General features: G+C 34.1%; 1 protein-coding gene across 1 annotated transcript in view; it reads right to left on the bottom strand.

Moving 5' to 3' along the window:
* LOC106883505 (prolyl 3-hydroxylase 1) overlaps positions 1 to 19,711 on the bottom strand; it is a 167,770-nt gene that overhangs the window by 137,117 nt on the left and 10,942 nt on the right. The window contains exon 2 of the mRNA XM_052968028.1: positions 17,047 to 17,130. Within this exon, the coding sequence (XP_052823988.1) occupies positions 17,047 to 17,130 (84 nt within the window). The remainder of the gene's footprint in view (positions 1 to 17,046; positions 17,131 to 19,711) is intronic.

The raw sequence follows: 19,711 nt of genomic DNA, 5'->3' as shown, positions 1-19,711 counted from the left end.
ATATATATGTATGTATGTATGCGTGTGTATATGTTTGTGTGTCTGTGTTTGTCCCCCCAACATTGCTTGACAACCGATGTTGGTGTGTTTATGTCCCCGTAACTTAGCGGTTCGCCAAAAGAGACTGACAGAATAAGTACTAGGCTTACAAAGAATAAGTCTTGGGGTCAATTTGTTCAACTAAAGGCGGTGTTCCAGCATGGCCACAGTCAAATGACTGAAACAAGTAAAAGAGTACCTACTGACCAAAGTAACTCTGCCCACTGTTACTGAGCAAAGTGATGAAAGAAAAAACTGATTAAATGTTTCTGCAAGATTGAGTCATACAACTTAGAGTTTGAGGGCTTCCAATAAGAATCACCTTCTCCAATGACATGTAAGTTAACCATGAGCATTTTAGAATGGTGCAAAGCTTCTTAGATGTATGTTAGTTACTAAAAATTGTGACAGTGAGCAACTGACAATCTCCATTTAATGCCAACTACTAAAACATGATACTGGCACAAAAACTATCAAGTTCACTTTATCACCATATTCATTTAGTACAAGCTTCTGTGTGTATGCATGCAATGTGTGTGGGGGGAGGGGGTATGATAATATATGCATATGTGCATTTATACAAGAATAATTAGGTAACAAGGCACTAATGTTTGGGTATAAGGTCAGTTAAGAAGGTGAGCTCTTTCCTGCTCTGTCTCTATTATCATTATACCTGCCTACAAATAAAGGTATATGTGTATGTGTGTGAAGCATTCTTACAGCGTGACAAAACCAACAAACAAAAATAAGTGACAGGCTTTATAATGAAAGATTTTTACTGTTATTGATAGGGTGGAATTTTATTACACTGGATCAAACACTTTTCATTATTTATTTCTAAACCACTAAGTCTTCCATTTTTTAGTAATTAATGAAAATTAGAGTCAAGCATTTATTGATGTTATCAACCATTTTACTCCTTTATAAATTTGTTGTATTACAATCAATGTAGAAATCAATATTTAAGTCACCATAGTATAAATTATATTCATCGTCATCATCATTGTTTAGTGTCCATTTTTCTATGCTCACATGGGCTGGATGGAATTTGGGTGGAGGGATTTTCTGTGACTGAATGCTTTTCCTGTCGCCAACCTTCAACTGCTTCCAAGTGAGTTAATATTTTCCCATGATCAGACATGTCTCAGATTATCAGAAACGAGGAACCCTACTTTAAAATAAGGAACTCCACTTTAAAATAAGAAATTTTAAATAGAATTCATATACTACATGAAGTATATGAACTATAGAGTTTATATACATGAATTAGAGGTTAAAGACTAAAGACAAAGGATCTAGTTCAAAGCATTAGTCTCTACTACATCTCATGACATAACATATACCTCCTTAGTATTTCCTTTAAGCTTAACATGACTTGGATACTGGACCTGTGGGATTACTTCTAAGTAATCTCAGGTGGAAGGATCGGGCAAGATTATTGTTACTGTATTGCCCCAGTCAGTTATTGCATAGATCTGCTCAAGCAGAAATGACAGAGCAAACAAACACCTATGGTAACAGAAACAACATGGATTATTATATGAATAAATATTAAGTAAAAACAGCTGTCAAAATAGGATGTTTCAGGCCTCTCCATGCCAGGCTAATATGAAGAATCAGATATAAAAGCAATGGTGATGATGAAAGTGGCAGAAATTTCTAAAGGATTTGAATATTTTGTGTATGTTTTATGTGCTCATATATATCTATGTATAGTATGTGTATTTGCTTATATTTATATGTGTGTGCATCCATATGTATAAATTTGCATATATATGTGTGGTTTTGCAAATATTTCTTTGTGTGTGTGTGTGTGTGTGTGTGTGTGTGTGTGTGTGTGTGTTTATATTTACGAACACGTGTGTATCCATATATATAAATTTGCATACAGGTCTATGTGGTTTTGTTTATATCTGTCTGTAGTGGAGAGGGGGGCACATGCACATGTGTGTGTTCAAGTGAGTTTTTTTTTTTTCTTACTAACAAGTCAGAAGAGAAGCAGTGGGTATGGCGTTTTGCTGGACCTCCCAGACTGGTAAGATTTATGTCACTAATAATCAGTTTTAACTTCTGTAGTTTGGTGCCTCTTAGCTGAAACATAGACAAGGAATAAATTCCAGATGGCTAAAAACTCTGAGGATAATTATTAGGATATGGTTTGAGGTATGAGATACATTCAAGGTGATGAAAACAAAAAAGAAGTGGGCCAGGGTAGAGGTAGTAAGTATCTGAATAATTCTAATAAACATAAGGCTTTGTAGATGAGCCAGAAAAGGCAGGGAAAAGAAAAAACACATCTGTAAGGTAGAGGTTGTAATATGTTGTTGAGTGAGTCTGTTCCAATCAACTAGATATTGTTCTTTTGGAGAGTTCTAGAATATTTGTGTGTGTACGTCTATGTATAACAGAAGAACTAACCCCTATATGTAAGCTGTACAGTAATGTGGGTCACCTTCCTGCTCTGTAAAAGCTCAACAACTAATGTAAGTTGAAGTATTGGGAAAAAAGTTTAGGCAATAACTACATATACATACATACATATATATATATGATATATATATATATATATATATATATATATATATATATATATATATATGTGTGTATGTATATATGCACATACACACACACACACATATATAAATACATATAATACTGCTCTGAGAAATCATCAGATATTGAGGCATAACATTTTGTAATGGGGTTGGATTTTAGGATTTTGTGAGTGAGACACAAAGGCAGAGAGAAAGTGAGGAGAGAAACCAAGAGTGACAGGAAGAGAGATTCCATGCATAATTAGTTATGACCACTCACATGGTGATGTAAAAGACCCAAATAGGTTAGTGTGTGTGTGTGTGTGTGCACACATATATATTACGCATACATTATATGGGTACAGTTGAATGTATATAGATGCAGAATTACATAGATGGATAAATGTTTATATTTATGTAAGGATATATGTTTGTATGTGTATTGCTGTATGTCTATGGCTAATTGCATACGTGCTGATGCAGGGCTTATATATAAATATATATATATATATACAAATGTGTGCCTGTGTGCTGTGTGTTGAGAGAGAGAATCCATTTGTGTGTGGTATGTGTGTATGCATGTGTGAACATTGATTGAGATATAAAATATAATCTACTTAGTCAAGTGTGTATAGGAATTTGGCAGGAAGTTATGCTTCTCAAAAGTAATCTTGGAAATTAATGATGAAAATCATCATCACTGTAAGTACCAGCATCTAACATCATAGCCACCACTTCCTGTCACTACAACTACCAGCACAAATACCAACCACTACCAATACCATCATCTTCTTCACACTGCCACCACCACTACCACTACTACATCATCACTATTTTCATCACCATAGCACTGCTGTTAATTTCTTTGCTATATTTTATTTTTACAAGAAATTTAATACATCATAAAACAAAAATGACACAGGAAAGAGACTCCATAGTTAGGATTGTCTAACAATGATGAAAACTGGGGAAATTCTTTAAATCACTGAGTTGTCAAATGTGGAAGAAATAACAGAAAAGATATACCATTAAGTATCATACTGAAGGATGTGGGAGTGGAGATGGTGGCAATGATGACATCTGGATGATAAAACTCAACATGTGCAGTAGTAAATGTGTGTTCAGCAGTCTGACTTTCGATATAGAGATTAGAGATAGTGTCTGGACACAAACGCTAGTACATATCCTATTGGCAGAATTTCTGAAGCATCAAACTGCCTTACACTTTTAGTAGTAGCCTGTTATGTTCCGAGTTCAACTCTCACCAAGGTCAACTTTGCCTTTCAACCTTCCAGGATCAATAAAATAAAGTACTAATAATGTATCAGGACTGATTTAATCAATATACCAATCCTTAAAATTAGGGGTCTTAGGCCTATGTTAAAAATCAATATCATAAACCTGGTTGATACTTGTAAAGTGGACATACTGAACCTCTGCAATTAAATGAGTTAGAAGGTGCTTATCTCAGAAATCAGTGACATTCAGTAGATGCCAAATTTTCACTGGGCTATTATGCCTGTCTATCAGAGTAACTTTTCCCCAGGGAAGAACTTTTAATGATTATGATAAGTTTATGATGATAAAATAGTTTGATGTTGAAAGATAAATACAATAAGATGAAGACTGTGTGTCAATAATCAACAATATTATATAAATAATATAAATCAGTCTTAGTAAGCCATTCTGAAAAAGTGAATAAAATGACATGTAAACAAAAATTAGTATTCATACAAAAATGTTTATGAATGTGTCTTCATATTTGTGAACGTTGAGAACTGTTAACAAATACATTTGTGAAACATGTTTTTTTTTTTTTAATCTATAATTGATTTTCAAAGTCACGTGAGTGAGAACAAATCTCTGATATTATAGGTATGTGAGAAAGAGTAAAAGTATATGAGAGACAAGTCTTTTTGTTTTCTTTTCAACAAGCTAATCACCAAAGATTTAGGTGGATCCACAACAATCTCTAAAGAAATTGAGAAATCCAGACTATTAGTTTGGATGAAAATGACTGGAAGAACCATGCAGATATACAAAAGGTAGCCATTTTATTTGCTAAAAAATAGTGACCTCAACAACATATGCATGTGAGCCAATGGTGTTCTTTAATTGGTGGAAATTCAACACCTGTTATTGCTACAGATAATGTGTTGGATAGGCCAAACTTTGATCAATTGGTTATAACCATCAATATTGTATATGGTCCAAAACATTTAAGCAATGGTAGAGTAGCAACTTAATGTAGTATTGAGAAATTGCTGTGGATAACAATGTACTTCCCCATGCCACCCCCCTCCACCCCACTCCCTGTTGCAGCACAAACTTGGGGCTAAATGGCCTCAGCTATTCAGAAACAAGAGTCTTACCTCACAGATATAATGCAATGCCTGTGACAAAATACAAATTTCAAAACTGTTGACTGGTTGGATAGTTCCCTACTTATTCAGTAATATGTGAACTGAGAATTATGACAACAGAAGTGAAAGTTAAATGAATACACTGTTGAACAAAGTCTATGTTATTTTGTTGTTATATTGCTAGATGCTTTGTTAGATATGCTTAGCAAACCTATGGCACAAGTGGAAATTCTACCCACAGTAATCTACCTTTAATACAGGCCATGTTGTCACACAATATAGAACTTGAAATATGTGATCCTCTAGAATAGAGATAACAGAGGAATTTAATAAGAGAGATTTTTGCTATATTAAGACAGTTAAACATATATATCTAGAACATTCTACCATTCTACCAAAAGTAACAGTTATTTGATGACAATAATGCAGTGTGTACTTTTCTGTAGTGTTGTCATTTTGGATCAAAAAGTGTCACTAGACACTCAGTGATATGTAATAATGAAGAAAACAAACAAGAGACAAACATTAATTATATAAAGGATATTAGAAGAAGGAACAAGTGATGAAGACATGAAAGGGGAATTAGATATGACTATGAAAGACTTGAAATAGCTCCTGGTTGACTTTGAGCCAAGGGTCTTTAATAACTTTGAGACTTATCTGATTTAGCAGGTATTATCCATAAACTCATTCTAGCTGCAGCAAATTCTCTAGAAATACCATGAGTGCAAAGCAATGGTGTTGAAGGTGTGGTGGAGTGCTAGAAAACACTTTTATATTTTTATGAACTCCCTCTAAGTTACAGGGTTTTAAGAGACTGTCAGGCTATTTCTACACTAATCATCTCTTTCTCTCTCTAGCCACAATGGTGGATATCAATAAAATTTCCAGCCAATAGTACAGAAAAAAATATGTGTCAATATAAGTTATCAATAGACCGATATGAATTTGAAGAGCTGAAATATTGTTCAAGTCTTTACTTTTTCTCAATGCCGGTATAGTCTCAATTAATCAAAGTTTTTTTGCTCATCACATTAATTAATACATAGTTCACTAAGTGGGGAAACCTTATAAACCATGATTTTCTCTTCGGGAGTTTTAAATACTATTTTGGGAAACAAAAGTGAGAGTAGAAATGCCTTGTTTAGCTTATTAAAAAAGGATTCTATAAAACAATGTGGATGCATCCAAATTAGTATAGGTAAACTGGGTTCCATTAAAGAATTAAATTATGGTGTGAGATAGGCAAAGAGTTCTTTTAGGATATAATCTGTGGAAGCATTTCTTTATAGACCACACCAAAACAGTAAAACTATTGATATACTGATGACTTGAAGGAAAAGGAAAAACAAAGCTGTATTGTCAAGATATCAATGCTACTTAATTTTACAAATAAGTTAGTCTGAGATACTCACATACAATTCAACAAGTACTATTTTGTTTATTTTCTCTTAAAATGGCACACCAACCATTAAGTGTAAACAGTAGCTTTATACAATACTTGCACTGAAGCAGATGACAATTCAAAGCTTGTAAGCTAGTCAGTCCATTATCAATTATGATGGAGCATTTTATGCATGAGAAACATAATCACATATACATGTAGATGTAGATAACACCTCTTAGCTATCTGGAATAAACAGATTTTTGGGTCACAACTAGTCAAACGTCCATCTACTTGTATATCATAAGTCTATTCAATCAGAGCTGACTTGTATTACCCAACAACAATTTGATTACTTTTAGTTATATCTATTATTTTCTAAGTTTATACAGTTGAACTCTCACAAAAATGAGCCAAAAATATATCATACTTAGTAAGTGGAAATGAGTTTGCGATTGAGATGTCCTTGAAGTGAGAATTATTTTTATCATTCTCACAGTGGGAATATAGCAAGGATAATTAAGGTTGTGCTATTAACTGGTAGACCTATATGTCTCTATTAAAACAGAAATTGTCTTTAAAAACAAAACTACGACAATGAGAAATGGGTTCACAGTGTATGTCTATGCAATCTCAGATTCCATTGCTATTATTACCAAACCCCTTTAAGTACAAGAAATAACTAAGTGTACAATAGAAGTGGAAAAAATATATATCATTAGATTGAGGAAATGAGTCAAAAATCATTGTGCTTGTGTTCACAGATGTGATTCACAGCAGGCTATTAGAGCTACTATAAAGAATCCCCTACTAAATCTTCAACTGAAGAAAAGACAAATCAAAAGATTGCAACATGTGTGACATAGACAACATCATTCAGGAATTTCAAGATGACAGTCTCAAGATATAATCTGGAGCTTAAAAATAAACATAAAACAGACATCTGTGCAAAACATTTCAAATGGATGGGGAAATGGATTTTACTCAAAGGAAAGAAGCACATTCTTAATACCTCTTAAAAGGTTCACATCTCACTTTGACTTAGTCCTTCTCTTTGTAGAGTGTCAGAATAAATAGTTACAATAAGTTTTCAATTCATGAATATAATTGTCAGATTTTATCTTTAATGATTTTTCAATTCATAAAACATTACTTATAAATATAATAATTAAATAAATATTTCAATGAGTAGAGTTGATAAAATCAGTAATTGTAATATCTTAATTTCATCTGTATGGTTTAACACCACCACCTGGCTCATGAAGGCTTTTAGTGGTGTAATGCACTGTTGCAACATTCAGAACAAGTTCCTAGTCTAAGGATCTTCCTTCTTTCTACCAGTTTTGAAGAACCTGCTCTTCCTCCAATAACTAAACCAATAAAAGACTATTTGTATCCCTATTATGGTCTGTCATCAGTTACTATGTAAAATCAAAAGAATTATAGGCATTCTGCACAGCCTCTAATAAGAATTTTTTAATTTGTGCTGATTTAAGAGAAAACTCTCAATGAAAATCACAGAAAGCACTACAGAACATATCAATTAAGAAATACATAGATGTAGGTACAGGCATAGCTATATGGTTAAGAGGCTTACTTTTCAGCCATGTAGGCTCAAGTTCAGTCCTACTGCATGGTAGCTTGGGCAAGTGTTTTCTACTAAAACCCCAGGTTGACCAAAGCCTTGTGAGTGAATTTGTCAGATGGAAACTAAAAGAAGCTTATAACACACACACATATATGTATGTACCCTTTTCTTGGCATCATGTGATGGTTGTAAACAAGTATCACCATCATAAGGTGTGTTATTTATTTCCAGTCTTCCAAGAAAAAAATGCCTGGTTATGCAGATATATTACTTGCTTGGAAACAGATGAGGGATGGTGACAGGAAGATCATCCAGCTGCAGAAAATTAGCCCCAACAAATATGAACCATGCAAGCATAGAAAAGTGGACAGTGCAAAATTTTCAAGCAACAGGATATAGAGGAAGCAAAATGGACCAGAACAGGAAACAAAGGATATCAAATGGAGTTGTTTAGTTAAACAGTTCTAAAGCGAAAGGGATTCTCGCCATCTTATTTGTTTAAATTTAACAGAAACTAAATTGAAACACTGACTCAAGGCTTGTGGCAGTTTGTGAAATGACTATTTTATTTTTGTTCTGTTTGTTAGCTGGCAATCTCAGATATGCCAGTAGCATGAAAAATGCACCCAGTGTACACAGTGATGTGATTGACATTAGGGAAGGAATCCAGCCATAGAAACCATTCCAAAGCTGACACTGGAACACAATGCAGCCCTGCAGTGCACCAGATCCTGTCAAACTGTCCAACACATGCCAGCATAGAAAACAAACATATGATGATGATGATGATCGTTGTTGTTGTCATCGACAGTCATCAAGCTCAATCTATCATGTTACACAGAATAGAAGTGATTCATGTATTTATTACACTCATTTCCATAACTGAAATTCATTACCTCATGACACTTTAAGAGAACTTCCAAGAAGTACTATTTTGGTTTAACTATATCATTTCAGGTGTTGTAGAAACGTTCTATATTTAGCCTTTTTTTAAATTCTAGAATCAGTCATATTAATTATAATTCATAGATATCACACCACAACCATCACTGTACATAGTAGTTGGCACATTTTTATTTCTTTATAATCAGTTTAACTATCAGTATACCCATAGTTCATATAAAGGAAAGAAAGCATGTGGAATCTCATTTTTCTCTTCTTTAAATCATCACAAGCAACTCAAAAAACTATTTTTATATAGAGTATACAATATTTGTCCTATATCTCCAGACAGTTCACTTGTGTATTTTATGTGTAATCAGTCAAAAGTAATAGGCAGTAGTCAATTATATTATCCCAAAATCCTTTACCTCAAATATGAGCAAGAGTTAGTGATAGGTTGGGGCTATAGCAGAAGACACTTGCCCAAGATATTACTCAGTGGGACTGAACCTGAAACCATGTGATTAGGAAGCAAACCTCTTAATAGGCATGGCTGTCTGCATATGTGCACATATCTATATATGGAGCAAATAATTGTTGAGAAAATATTTGCAAAGATGTCATTGACTATTATTCTTAGTGTAACAATTTAAAAATGATAATAATAGAATCAATAATATAGGCAATTGCAGGCCCAAAAAAGAGCATTAAATAGCTGAAGGATTATAATCAAAGACATGCTAGGTATGTCTACCTGCTAGAAATAACAGTCAAAACTCTTATTTTGGTGATTTAAATAAGACTTTTGACTTATTTCCAGCAGGTGGACATACTTAGTATGTCTTTTGATTAATTTTATATATATATTATATATATATATTGGTTACAGCTATCCTGACAAAGGGACACAAACACACACACACACATGATAGGCTTCTTTCAGTTTCCATCAACCAAATTCACTGACAATGCTTAGGGCTATAGTAGAAGACAATTGCCCAAGGTGCCACACAATGAAATTGAACCTGAAATCATGTGGATGGGATGCAAACTTGTTAACCACACAGCCATACTTGCTATAAAAATTTAATTTTCATCCTATCAAATTAAAATTTATAAAATTCAGTAGAAGCCTTCATTATGACCAGTTAAAAAGTAGTGAACTGCTAGATTCATTTTGTTGTTGGCACTCCGTTGCTTACGACGTCGAGGGTTCCAGTTGATCTGATCAACGGAACAGCCTGCTCATGAAATTAACGTGCAAGAGGCTGAGCACTCCACAGACACATGTACCCTTAACGTAGTTCTTGGGGATATTCAGCGTGACACAGAGTGCGACAAGGCTGACCCTTTGAATTATAGGCACAACAGAAACAGGAAGTAAGAGTGAGAGAAAGTTGTGGTGAAAGAGTACAGCAGGGTTCGCCACCATCCCCTGCCGGAGCCTCGTGGAGCTTTAGGTGTTTTCACTCAATAAACACTCACACGCCCGGTCTGGGAATCGAAACCGCGATCCTATGACTGCGAGTCCGCTGCCTTAACCACTGGGCCATTGCGCCTCCACGGTAGATTCATTAACACACTGGAAAAAAAATGTCTAGCAGTATTTCTTCCAGCAACATGCTGAGTTCAAATTCTGCTGAGGTTAACTTTGCCTTTCATCCTTTCTTACTCAATAAAACATGTACCAGTTGAGCACTAGGGGTTGATGTAAACAACTAGCCCCTTCTCCCATAAACTTTCAGATCTTGTGCATATAGTAGAAAAAACTCTAATTCAGTTGGCCCTACTATGCACCTTTCTACTAAAATATTACTATAATAGATCTAGAAATCTACACTAGTCCCATACCTTTTAACATGTATAAGGAACTCTTTTTTCGTCAAAACTTAGGTTAAAAAAATATGGGAGTTTCTTGTACATGGATTGTATTATAATCCCTTACAAAACCTTTTTCCCAAATTTTAAGTCCCAAAAATTAGGAGGTTCCTTATACATGTTAAAATACGGTAATAAATAAATACAATATAATCCACTCGACCTATTCATTCACACTAAAAATTCCCCCTCGTACTGATTTCATATTTGATAATATTTCTCCTCCAGCCTTTTCCTCTTCTCCTCCCATTTATTCCTTTATTTGTCTTCCATTCGTTTTTTTATTAGTCTTTTATTCTAAAAATATACATTCTTTACAATCTCACTTCTCTATTTTTAACTTTTATATTCTCTTCAGTTTCCAACAGTAGTTTTGATCAATTTCATATCTCCACATGTGCTAACGTCTTTGACTTCAGTTCAGATTCCTCAATTACACTACTACAGTGACTACTACTACCACTGCTGCTGCTACCTTTCTATCATGCCTAAAACTAAGAACATCTATATAAATGCTACATCCTATTCATGTGAATTGTTTGATAAGCTTTCCTCGATGAAACTTCAAAGTTACAGTCAATTTTCCATAAAATATTTGACACAACATCATGTACTGAGTCCTTCGAAGTCACAGTCAATTCTTATATATGTGATTCTACATCATATATTTAGTCCTTCGAAGTCACAGTCACCTTTCTTATATACTTGATTCTGCATAATGTATTGAGCCCTTCAAAATCAGTCAACTTTTGTAGAATAGATATTTGGCACTGTATTGTATATTGAGTCCTTTCTCTAATTAATATTTATAGATTTATTCAAAAAGAAAAGGTTTATAATAATCTAAAAATGTTTCTAAAGATGATATGGAATTATGTAGAATGAAAACTTCAATACAGACAATGATAAACAGTAAGTACCACAAGCTGAAAAGAAACTTCCAGCAATTTGATAGTATACTTTTATTTTGGGCTGAAGCTATTTTCCTTCAGTAATACCATTAGGAAAGACATGAACATCACACCCTCACAAAGGGATTTTATTGCTAAGAGAAATAAACTCCTATAGAGTGGAATACAATGAAACTAAGCGTAAGATTTATCATCCTAAACTTTGAAAGTGTCTAGCTGCTACAAAGATCACTAATATAGCCTACTTTTAAAACTTAATAAATTAAGCATCTATATATATAGTTGTTCACCTGTTAGAATAGCAGCAAAGTTTCCTTCAAACAATATTTACTGTCTTGAAAAAGAACACATTACATAATGCATTCCTAGAAACCTTTAAAACTACAGGATGATTGTTGTTATAAATTTGATTAGGTCTGCTCCAAGTTGACACAGGCTAAATAACAACAGCTAAATTATCCTAATAGTAAATCATGTTTACGAATGCAAATAAAACAAGGAACCACAAAGCATATAGAAAAGAAAAAAGGGCTAAAAGGCTAAAATAATATTTATTTAAAATGGCTTACTTGACAAAGTTTTTAGTTGTATTGAATGCTTAGCATTCAAAATGGGTAAAGGAATAAGATGACAAAACATGCGTTCTGTCACGTAGGCACCAAGTTAATACTAAAAGTTTAAATTAAGGAAAGACCATATGAAATTATATCCATGTGGTGTAAGAACAGTTTGGGAAGTTATATTCCAACAGAGCCAATGAATGAAAATATGCATCTGAATAATCCAAGATATATATTCTTATGTTTTACATAATAATATGTATTGATAACTAATATTAAATTTATGGAAAGGTTTTTTTTTCCTTTTAATCTTGCAACAAGCTGAAAGAACTAAACACAATTCTGTTGTCTTAAGAAGAAATTTATGGGCTCTTAAGCAACAGAACAAAGTGAAAGTTGCACAAAATTGAGTACAAAGTGTGTTGTTGCCATGCAACAAAGCACTTCACACACAAGCATCATGCTATCTGCCCTTCTCTCTAAAAGAGAAGCCCTTTCTTTCAAGCAGTGGTAATGACTCCTTTAATTTTCTACAACCAATTCATATTCTATCACACTTTCAGAAAACCTGCCCAACCACTACTAAGAAAAACACCAAAGTAACAAAAGCTATCAACTGCTTGTAGGGAGTTACCTGATCTCTTAGCAGAATCTATCTCTTGAGTGCTCTTAGTACTTATTGCCCCAGTGAACCTACTACATATGAAATTTATCTTCTCTGTTAACTGGCTTTTAATTCCACCACAACTTTTGTGTCCATTGATTACACTAGACACAACTTAAGGATTCTCTACAAACTCTTTTTCTGCAAATGGAGCATAGCCTTTTCACTGATACTACAATTGGCCTTCCAACTTACTGAAATTTTTGTTTTTCAATAAGTTTACTTAAAGGCCTTTCATTGCCAAATTCTGCTTCCATGTCTGGAATTCCTGCTTGAATCCTTCTACAGATTCTGTTGTAAGAGCTATGTTGTTGGCAGCATTCAGAAGTTTCCAAGGACAGCCAATCTTAAATTCTTTGTTACAGCTTGAAGGATTATAAATTAACAGGAGGAACTGAGAACTGAATCCTAGTAGACCACTACCTGCACACCACATTTATTACTGAACACATTGCTAACAGCATCTCTGTATACGACATGTATATCCTTCACAAGTCATTCATCTACTCCTAGTTTCCTCAGTGCCCACCAGATCACAGAATAAAGGATTTCATCAAAGGCTTTGTCCAAATCAACAAATGCTGGGTGTAGGGGCTTACTCCAAGATCTGTTCCCTTAGCTTGCAGATGTCTTACTTGGAACATGGTATTAGTGGTATCTCTTTCTGGAACACAGCCAAACTGTATCCTATCCAGGTTAATTTTGTTCCTAATCATTTTCGCAATAACTCTTGATAAAAAATATTTGTAACTGTAACCCCAAAATATGATACCACTATAGTTTCCTCTCTCTAGTGCATCACCTGTGTCCTTGTAGCAGTTTACAATGATACTGTAGCATCAATCACTGAGATTGAACCCTACCTATTTTACCTGATTTACTTCTTGAGAGACTAACCAGTATCAAACTTCACAGGTGTTTTAAGCATCTCAGCAATTATCCTTAGTGGACCAGTTGTTTTCCCTACCTTCATATTCTTAATACCCCTATCTTCTATACAGCTGTCAACTGTCATTTGGACTGAGAGATAGAGGTCTACCTTTGTGAAAGAAGTGCTTGATATGAGAATATTAGACTCTGTCTCTGTTCATATAATTGCCAAAAAAAAAAAACACTGGTTATAAGTATTTCTAGATACACTGAGTAACAGAGATAAGCTTCTGACAAAAGTTTCTGCTTTAGTACTGGAATGGCATTAAAGTGGGAAAGTTTTATCTCATTATAGGAAACGCCAGTTTATACATTATAGAAGCCAATTCACTTCTTTTAAACCTCAAATCTATGAAAACTGGCAGAATGGAGTTAAAAAATGACTACAGTAGAATTTTGGGTAAATCTGTTAAACTAAAAATCACATTGTCAAGTCACTATAGTATTTCTTTAACTAACATGCTGTTATTAACTAACATGCAGTATTCCAAACATTATGTTACAAGTGAAAATTCTATATAAATGTGCCAGTGCAGAAAAGAAGAAGCCTGAAAAATTCCACTGCATTTTGCTCATGCTTCAAAGGAAAAACTAGAGTCTTTAGATTGAAAGAGTAGAAGATTAAAGGATGATGAACTATAGAAATCAGCATCTCTTGTTAAATTCATTGTATGTTTATAAGATGTTCATGGAGACCCATAGAGGGATTGCTTCTTACAAATAAGTTGAGTGACACAGTGTGCACTGATCTGAAGGAACACATTTACAAGAAGTCCTGGATTCTGAATTTTAGTGGTGCCACTACTAGATACTCTGCTGTCAGATTATTGAAAACTAAGAAAATTGAATAAATCATTAGGAATGTACCTTTGATGTTGTCATCTTATTTTGAAACTCCCAGTCAATTTTAAAGCAAAAATGAAGGTGAATTTAACACAAAAAGGATCTTCATTCTCTTTTCCTGACATCATATTCAACCATTGACAGTATTTTGTTTTTGCTTTTGGTTATGTGTCATAGTCCCCCCCCCCTTTCTATTCATTGCATCTATTAATTTTATATTTCACTCTTTTATTCCAGCCTGCTTCTTTTAGTCCTATCTTTTAAATCAACATTTTTCTGATTCAAGACTCTACTTTTCTCAGTAAATAGATCCTCACACTTTTCCTTTACTATATATGTATTTTTCACATTTCTTTTAAGTTCCCTAATCATAATTTCCTTGTCAGAGTCCTTTTTGATTTTGCACACCATCATTTAACACAGGCACCTTCAGTAAAATGCATCTCCATGTCTAACTGATACAACCTTCACTATTCAACACTCTGGCAGGATTTTACCATCTTTTGAAGTTTTGGTTTCAATAGCATATTTGGTCACCAGTAGCATGGTTTTCATCAGCATAACTTCTCACTTTAAACCTCAGTGTTCTTCTTAATCTCCTCACTAGTCTGTCTTCCATGAAACTCTGTATGAAATTTAGTTTAATCACGATACTAGTTGTCATGGTTAGAAACAGAAGCACTACAGAAAACATTAGAAAATGTGAAGTATGAGTCAGAGATAGTCTTGGCATGGGCAATTAATGCAAAAATGCACTCCTGAATTACTTAGGACATAGTCCAAATGAACACACTCATAGTTCTGAGAGACTGGTTACCTGCTCTGGAATTCACAACAATCAGTGACTTTCATACTGAAAGAAAGAATTTCATGGAAGTTGAGGCTAGTGAGAAAAATGAGGAGAGCACTGATGTCTAAAGCAAGGAGTTATGTTGATGAAGATTTTGTTACTGGTAACCAAATTTATTATAAAACCTATAAAGGTATTGGTCAAAGAAGATTCGATTAATTAATTATGGAGGAGCATTTTACAGAATGCGTCTATGTCAAATGATGGTTACAAGAACAAAAAAAATTCTGGCAAGGAAGTTGTGATGGAAGAACCTAAAAGAAGCATGAAAAATACAACTGCAGTGAAAGAGGAAGAATGTGAAAAATATATCTTTTCTCGTTAGATGGTTCTGAATCAGAACAAAGTTGATTTAAAAGATAAGACTGAATAACCAGGTAGAAATATAAAATGAATGTGTGTAAGAAATAGAAAGGAGAAAAAAACTATGGCAACACAGCCAAAGGCAAAAGTGAAATAGTAACTGGCTGAATATAATACCAGGAAAAGAGAAAGATCATTTATGTGTTAACTGAAACATGTGCGTCAATGAGGAGTGGTAACTCAGAAAACTGTTCAAGTAGACAAGCATGAGAAAAGGTGCTGGTGCTAAGCATAAGGAATGAGATATGAGGAATCATGATGTATATGATATACATGAATGTGTAAGAAAACTACATTAACACAGTGGGTAATTGCTGAGAAACACAAAGATAATAATAAGGGGCTGATGAAGTCCCGTCTTGTTGCACATGGTTGTGAGGAAGAGTCAAGTGATCTAAAAGCAGACTCTCCAACATGCAACTGTGAAGCCATGCAATTAATAATGTTAACTGCATGTTATGAATAGGCAAGTGCAGACTCTTGATTTCACCTCAGAATTTTTGCAAAGTGATAATGCTAAAGAGAGAGTTGTTCCTTCAGTTAATTTCTGATGTGTGTTTAAAGTCATAGATGTAGAAACTGAAGTGATGCACCTGTAGGTTGAATGATGCAGTTTGGTCATGGTATAAGAAAGTTACTGAAGTATAGACTGAACCAGGAAGAATAGAAAATGCTTATTGCAATGATTTATTTCTCTGGCATTATTGCTAGTAGAAAACTGATGGATATTCTGACAATGCATATTGATGATTTTGTGTTCTGTAGAAATGAAGTATTTGAGAAGGATGTGATTGCAGTATTGAAAAAGAAATTTAACCCTTTAGCATTCAGATTTCTCTAACAAATGTAATGCCTATTTATTCACATTGGTTCAAATTAATCATGCATTATCATGTAGCTTTGAGATTTTGATGATGTGATTGCTTATTTTTAGAATAACATTATAGCATAGGTGTGCTAATTTGAACATAATCTAGATACGGCCGAATAAAATGGTAAAGAGTTAATGTAAAATCTAATAAGAGAGGAAACTCAGGCATTTGAATGTTAATCATTCCAAGAGTGGAATTACTGTAGACCAAGATTTATATATATTCATATCTCCTATAGAAATAAAGAAAAGATCATGACAAATGACAGACAAGAGAGGGCCATTGATGCCTTACTTTCACCAGTAACATTATACAGTGAATAGAAAAAATGATGAGTGATGAAGATAAATGATAGATAGATGGAAGTGCTTTTGGTTTTCCAAACCTTATGTGTACAAGTTTCTTTCATCTGGTGGGTAGGACAATATGGTTGCAAAGTAGGTGTGGTATAATAATTGATTTTTGTAGCCTACAAAGAAATATATTTATGGATCATTTAATTGAAAAGGTGAAAAAAATTAGCTTCTGGAGAAAAAAGTAACAGACTAAAGAGGAGGAAACATTCAACTGTTTAGCATTTAAACCAGAAATATTTGACCCAAATATTCTACCTTGTTTTATGCTTAGACAGGCTAGATTTAGCCTTTCACACATACCCTACTATGTTATTCTGATAATAAACCACCACATCATTGAAATCTTGAAGCTAGGAGATAATGCATGATTATTTCAAAACAATCTGAATAAATAAGCATTAAATTTGACAGAGTAATCTGAATGTTAAAGGGTTAAGAGATAATGCTGGAAAGGAAAAACAGGGTAAAGCTATTGTTCTGGTAGAATAGATGACATTAGTGTTGTTTAATTCAGGTTAAGTGGTTTAAGTTAGATCTATTCAATGTAAGCAATTAGTCGTTACCCTGGTTGATTTTTTGTCATTGTTTGCATTTATTCATTCATGAATATAAACACAGGTAACCAGAGATTAGATTTCTATAGCAGCACAGATTGATTACAAGCCAAATTTAGTGGTTGAAAGTTAGCATTCAAACATATCTCCAACTAAGTAAAAAAGTTAATGTTTAACTCTTTAGCATTTAAACTGGCCACATCCAGCCCAAATATTCAATTGGTTTTATATTTGAACCAGCCAGTTAGACCTCTCACACCTATCCTACAATGTCATTCTAAAATTATACAATCACATCATTGAAATTTCGAAGCTGCAAGATGATACAAGATTAATCCATAAAACAATGTGAATAAATAAATATTACATATGACAGAGTAATCTGAATACTAAAATACTAGTTTTCTACAGGGTGTCCACAAGGTCTGGGTACATGGAGTAAATAAAATCATAACATAAACAATTAAATATAAAAAATAATAATTTCTTAAAGTATGTGTTAATCCCCATGTGGTTACATGGAGTAAATAAAATCATAACATAAACAATTAAATATAAGAAATAATAATTTCTTAAAGTATGTGTTAATCCCCATGTACCCAGACTTTGTGGACACCCTGTAGATAAAGGAGGATGTTACTCTTTGGTATTTGTATAAATTTTTCATTGATAGTGGATGGACATATACATATATAAGTGTTTTGTTTCAAATTTTGTACACAATCTCAGAAGTTAGTATACATACATTTCCCTACATATATAAATAAACACACACACACATATACCATATTTGATGACATATGACACATTTTTTTCAAAAATAAAATGTCTCCAAAATATTACACCAGGTCGTTTTTGTGAAATTGTGCATATATTACATGCTTCAATGCATTAAGAAATTTTTAACTTGTATATGTGTTGTTGAAACTGTAGTGCAAAGAATAAGCTTATGCATCTTTTATGTTGTTAATTACAGTAATTAAACTTCAACATACAAATATTACATATGGTTCCGGGTTCAGTCCCACTGAGTGGCACCTTGGGCAAGTGTCTTCTACTATAGCCTCGGGCCGACCAAAGCCTTGTGAGTGGATTTGGTAGACGGAAACTGAAAGAAGCCTGTCGTATATATGTATGTATATGTATGTGTGTGTGTGTGTGTGTGTATGTTTGTGTGTCTGTGTTTGTCCCCGCAACATCGCTTGACAACTGATGCTGGTGTGTTTACGTCCCCGTAACTTAGCGGTTCGGCAAAAGAGACCGATAGAATAAGTACTGGGCTTACAAAGAATAAGTCCTGGGGTCGATTTGCTCGACTAAAGGCGGTGCTCTAGCATGGCCACAGTCAAATGACTGAAACAAGTAAAAGAGTAAAAGAGATATACAGTAAAATATACATATATGTGCATATGTTTAAATGTGTATATAAATATAAGCATACATACATAAATACAAACACTCATACAGAAAAGAGTACTTATATAGACATGCATACATGTTTACACAGGACATATATATGAATATCAATACATACATACATTTCAATATAGGTTGGGCACCAAGTAACTTTTCAACTGGTTTTGTAAATGGGGTTAATATAAATTTTGTTAATACCTTTAATATCAGTTTCAAATTTTGGCACAAGGCCAGTAACTCCAGGGAGTGAATAAGTCAATTACATTGACCCCAGTGCTTAACTGGTACTTATTTTATTGACCCTGAAAGGACGAAAGACAGCTGACCCAGCTGTATATGAACTCAGAATGTAAAGTCAGAAGAAATGCTGCTAAGCAATTTATCCAATACGGAACAATTCTGCCAGTTTACCACCTACTGATACTTTTAATCGTCATTTAACGTCCGCTTTCCATGCTAGCATGGGTTGGACGATTTGACTGAGGACTGGTGAAACCAGATGGCTACACCAGGCTCCAATCTGATTTGGCAGAGTTTTTACAGCTGGAAGCCCTTCCTAATGCCAACCACTCCGAGAGTGTAGTGGGTGCTTTTACGTGCCACCAGCACGAAGGCCAGTCAGGCGGTACTGGCAACGGCCATGCTCAAAATTGCGTATTTTACGTGCCACCCGTACAGGAGCCAGTTCGGCGGTACTGGCAACAAACCTTTAGTATTAGTTTCA

The sequence above is a fragment of the Octopus bimaculoides genome, chromosome 5 (genome assembly GCF_001194135.2).
Source record: "Octopus bimaculoides isolate UCB-OBI-ISO-001 chromosome 5, ASM119413v2, whole genome shotgun sequence".
NCBI lineage: Eukaryota > Metazoa > Mollusca > Cephalopoda > Octopoda > Octopodidae > Octopus > Octopus bimaculoides.
The sequence above is the reverse complement of the archived record's forward strand: the minus strand, read 5'-3'. Positions and strand labels throughout refer to the sequence as shown.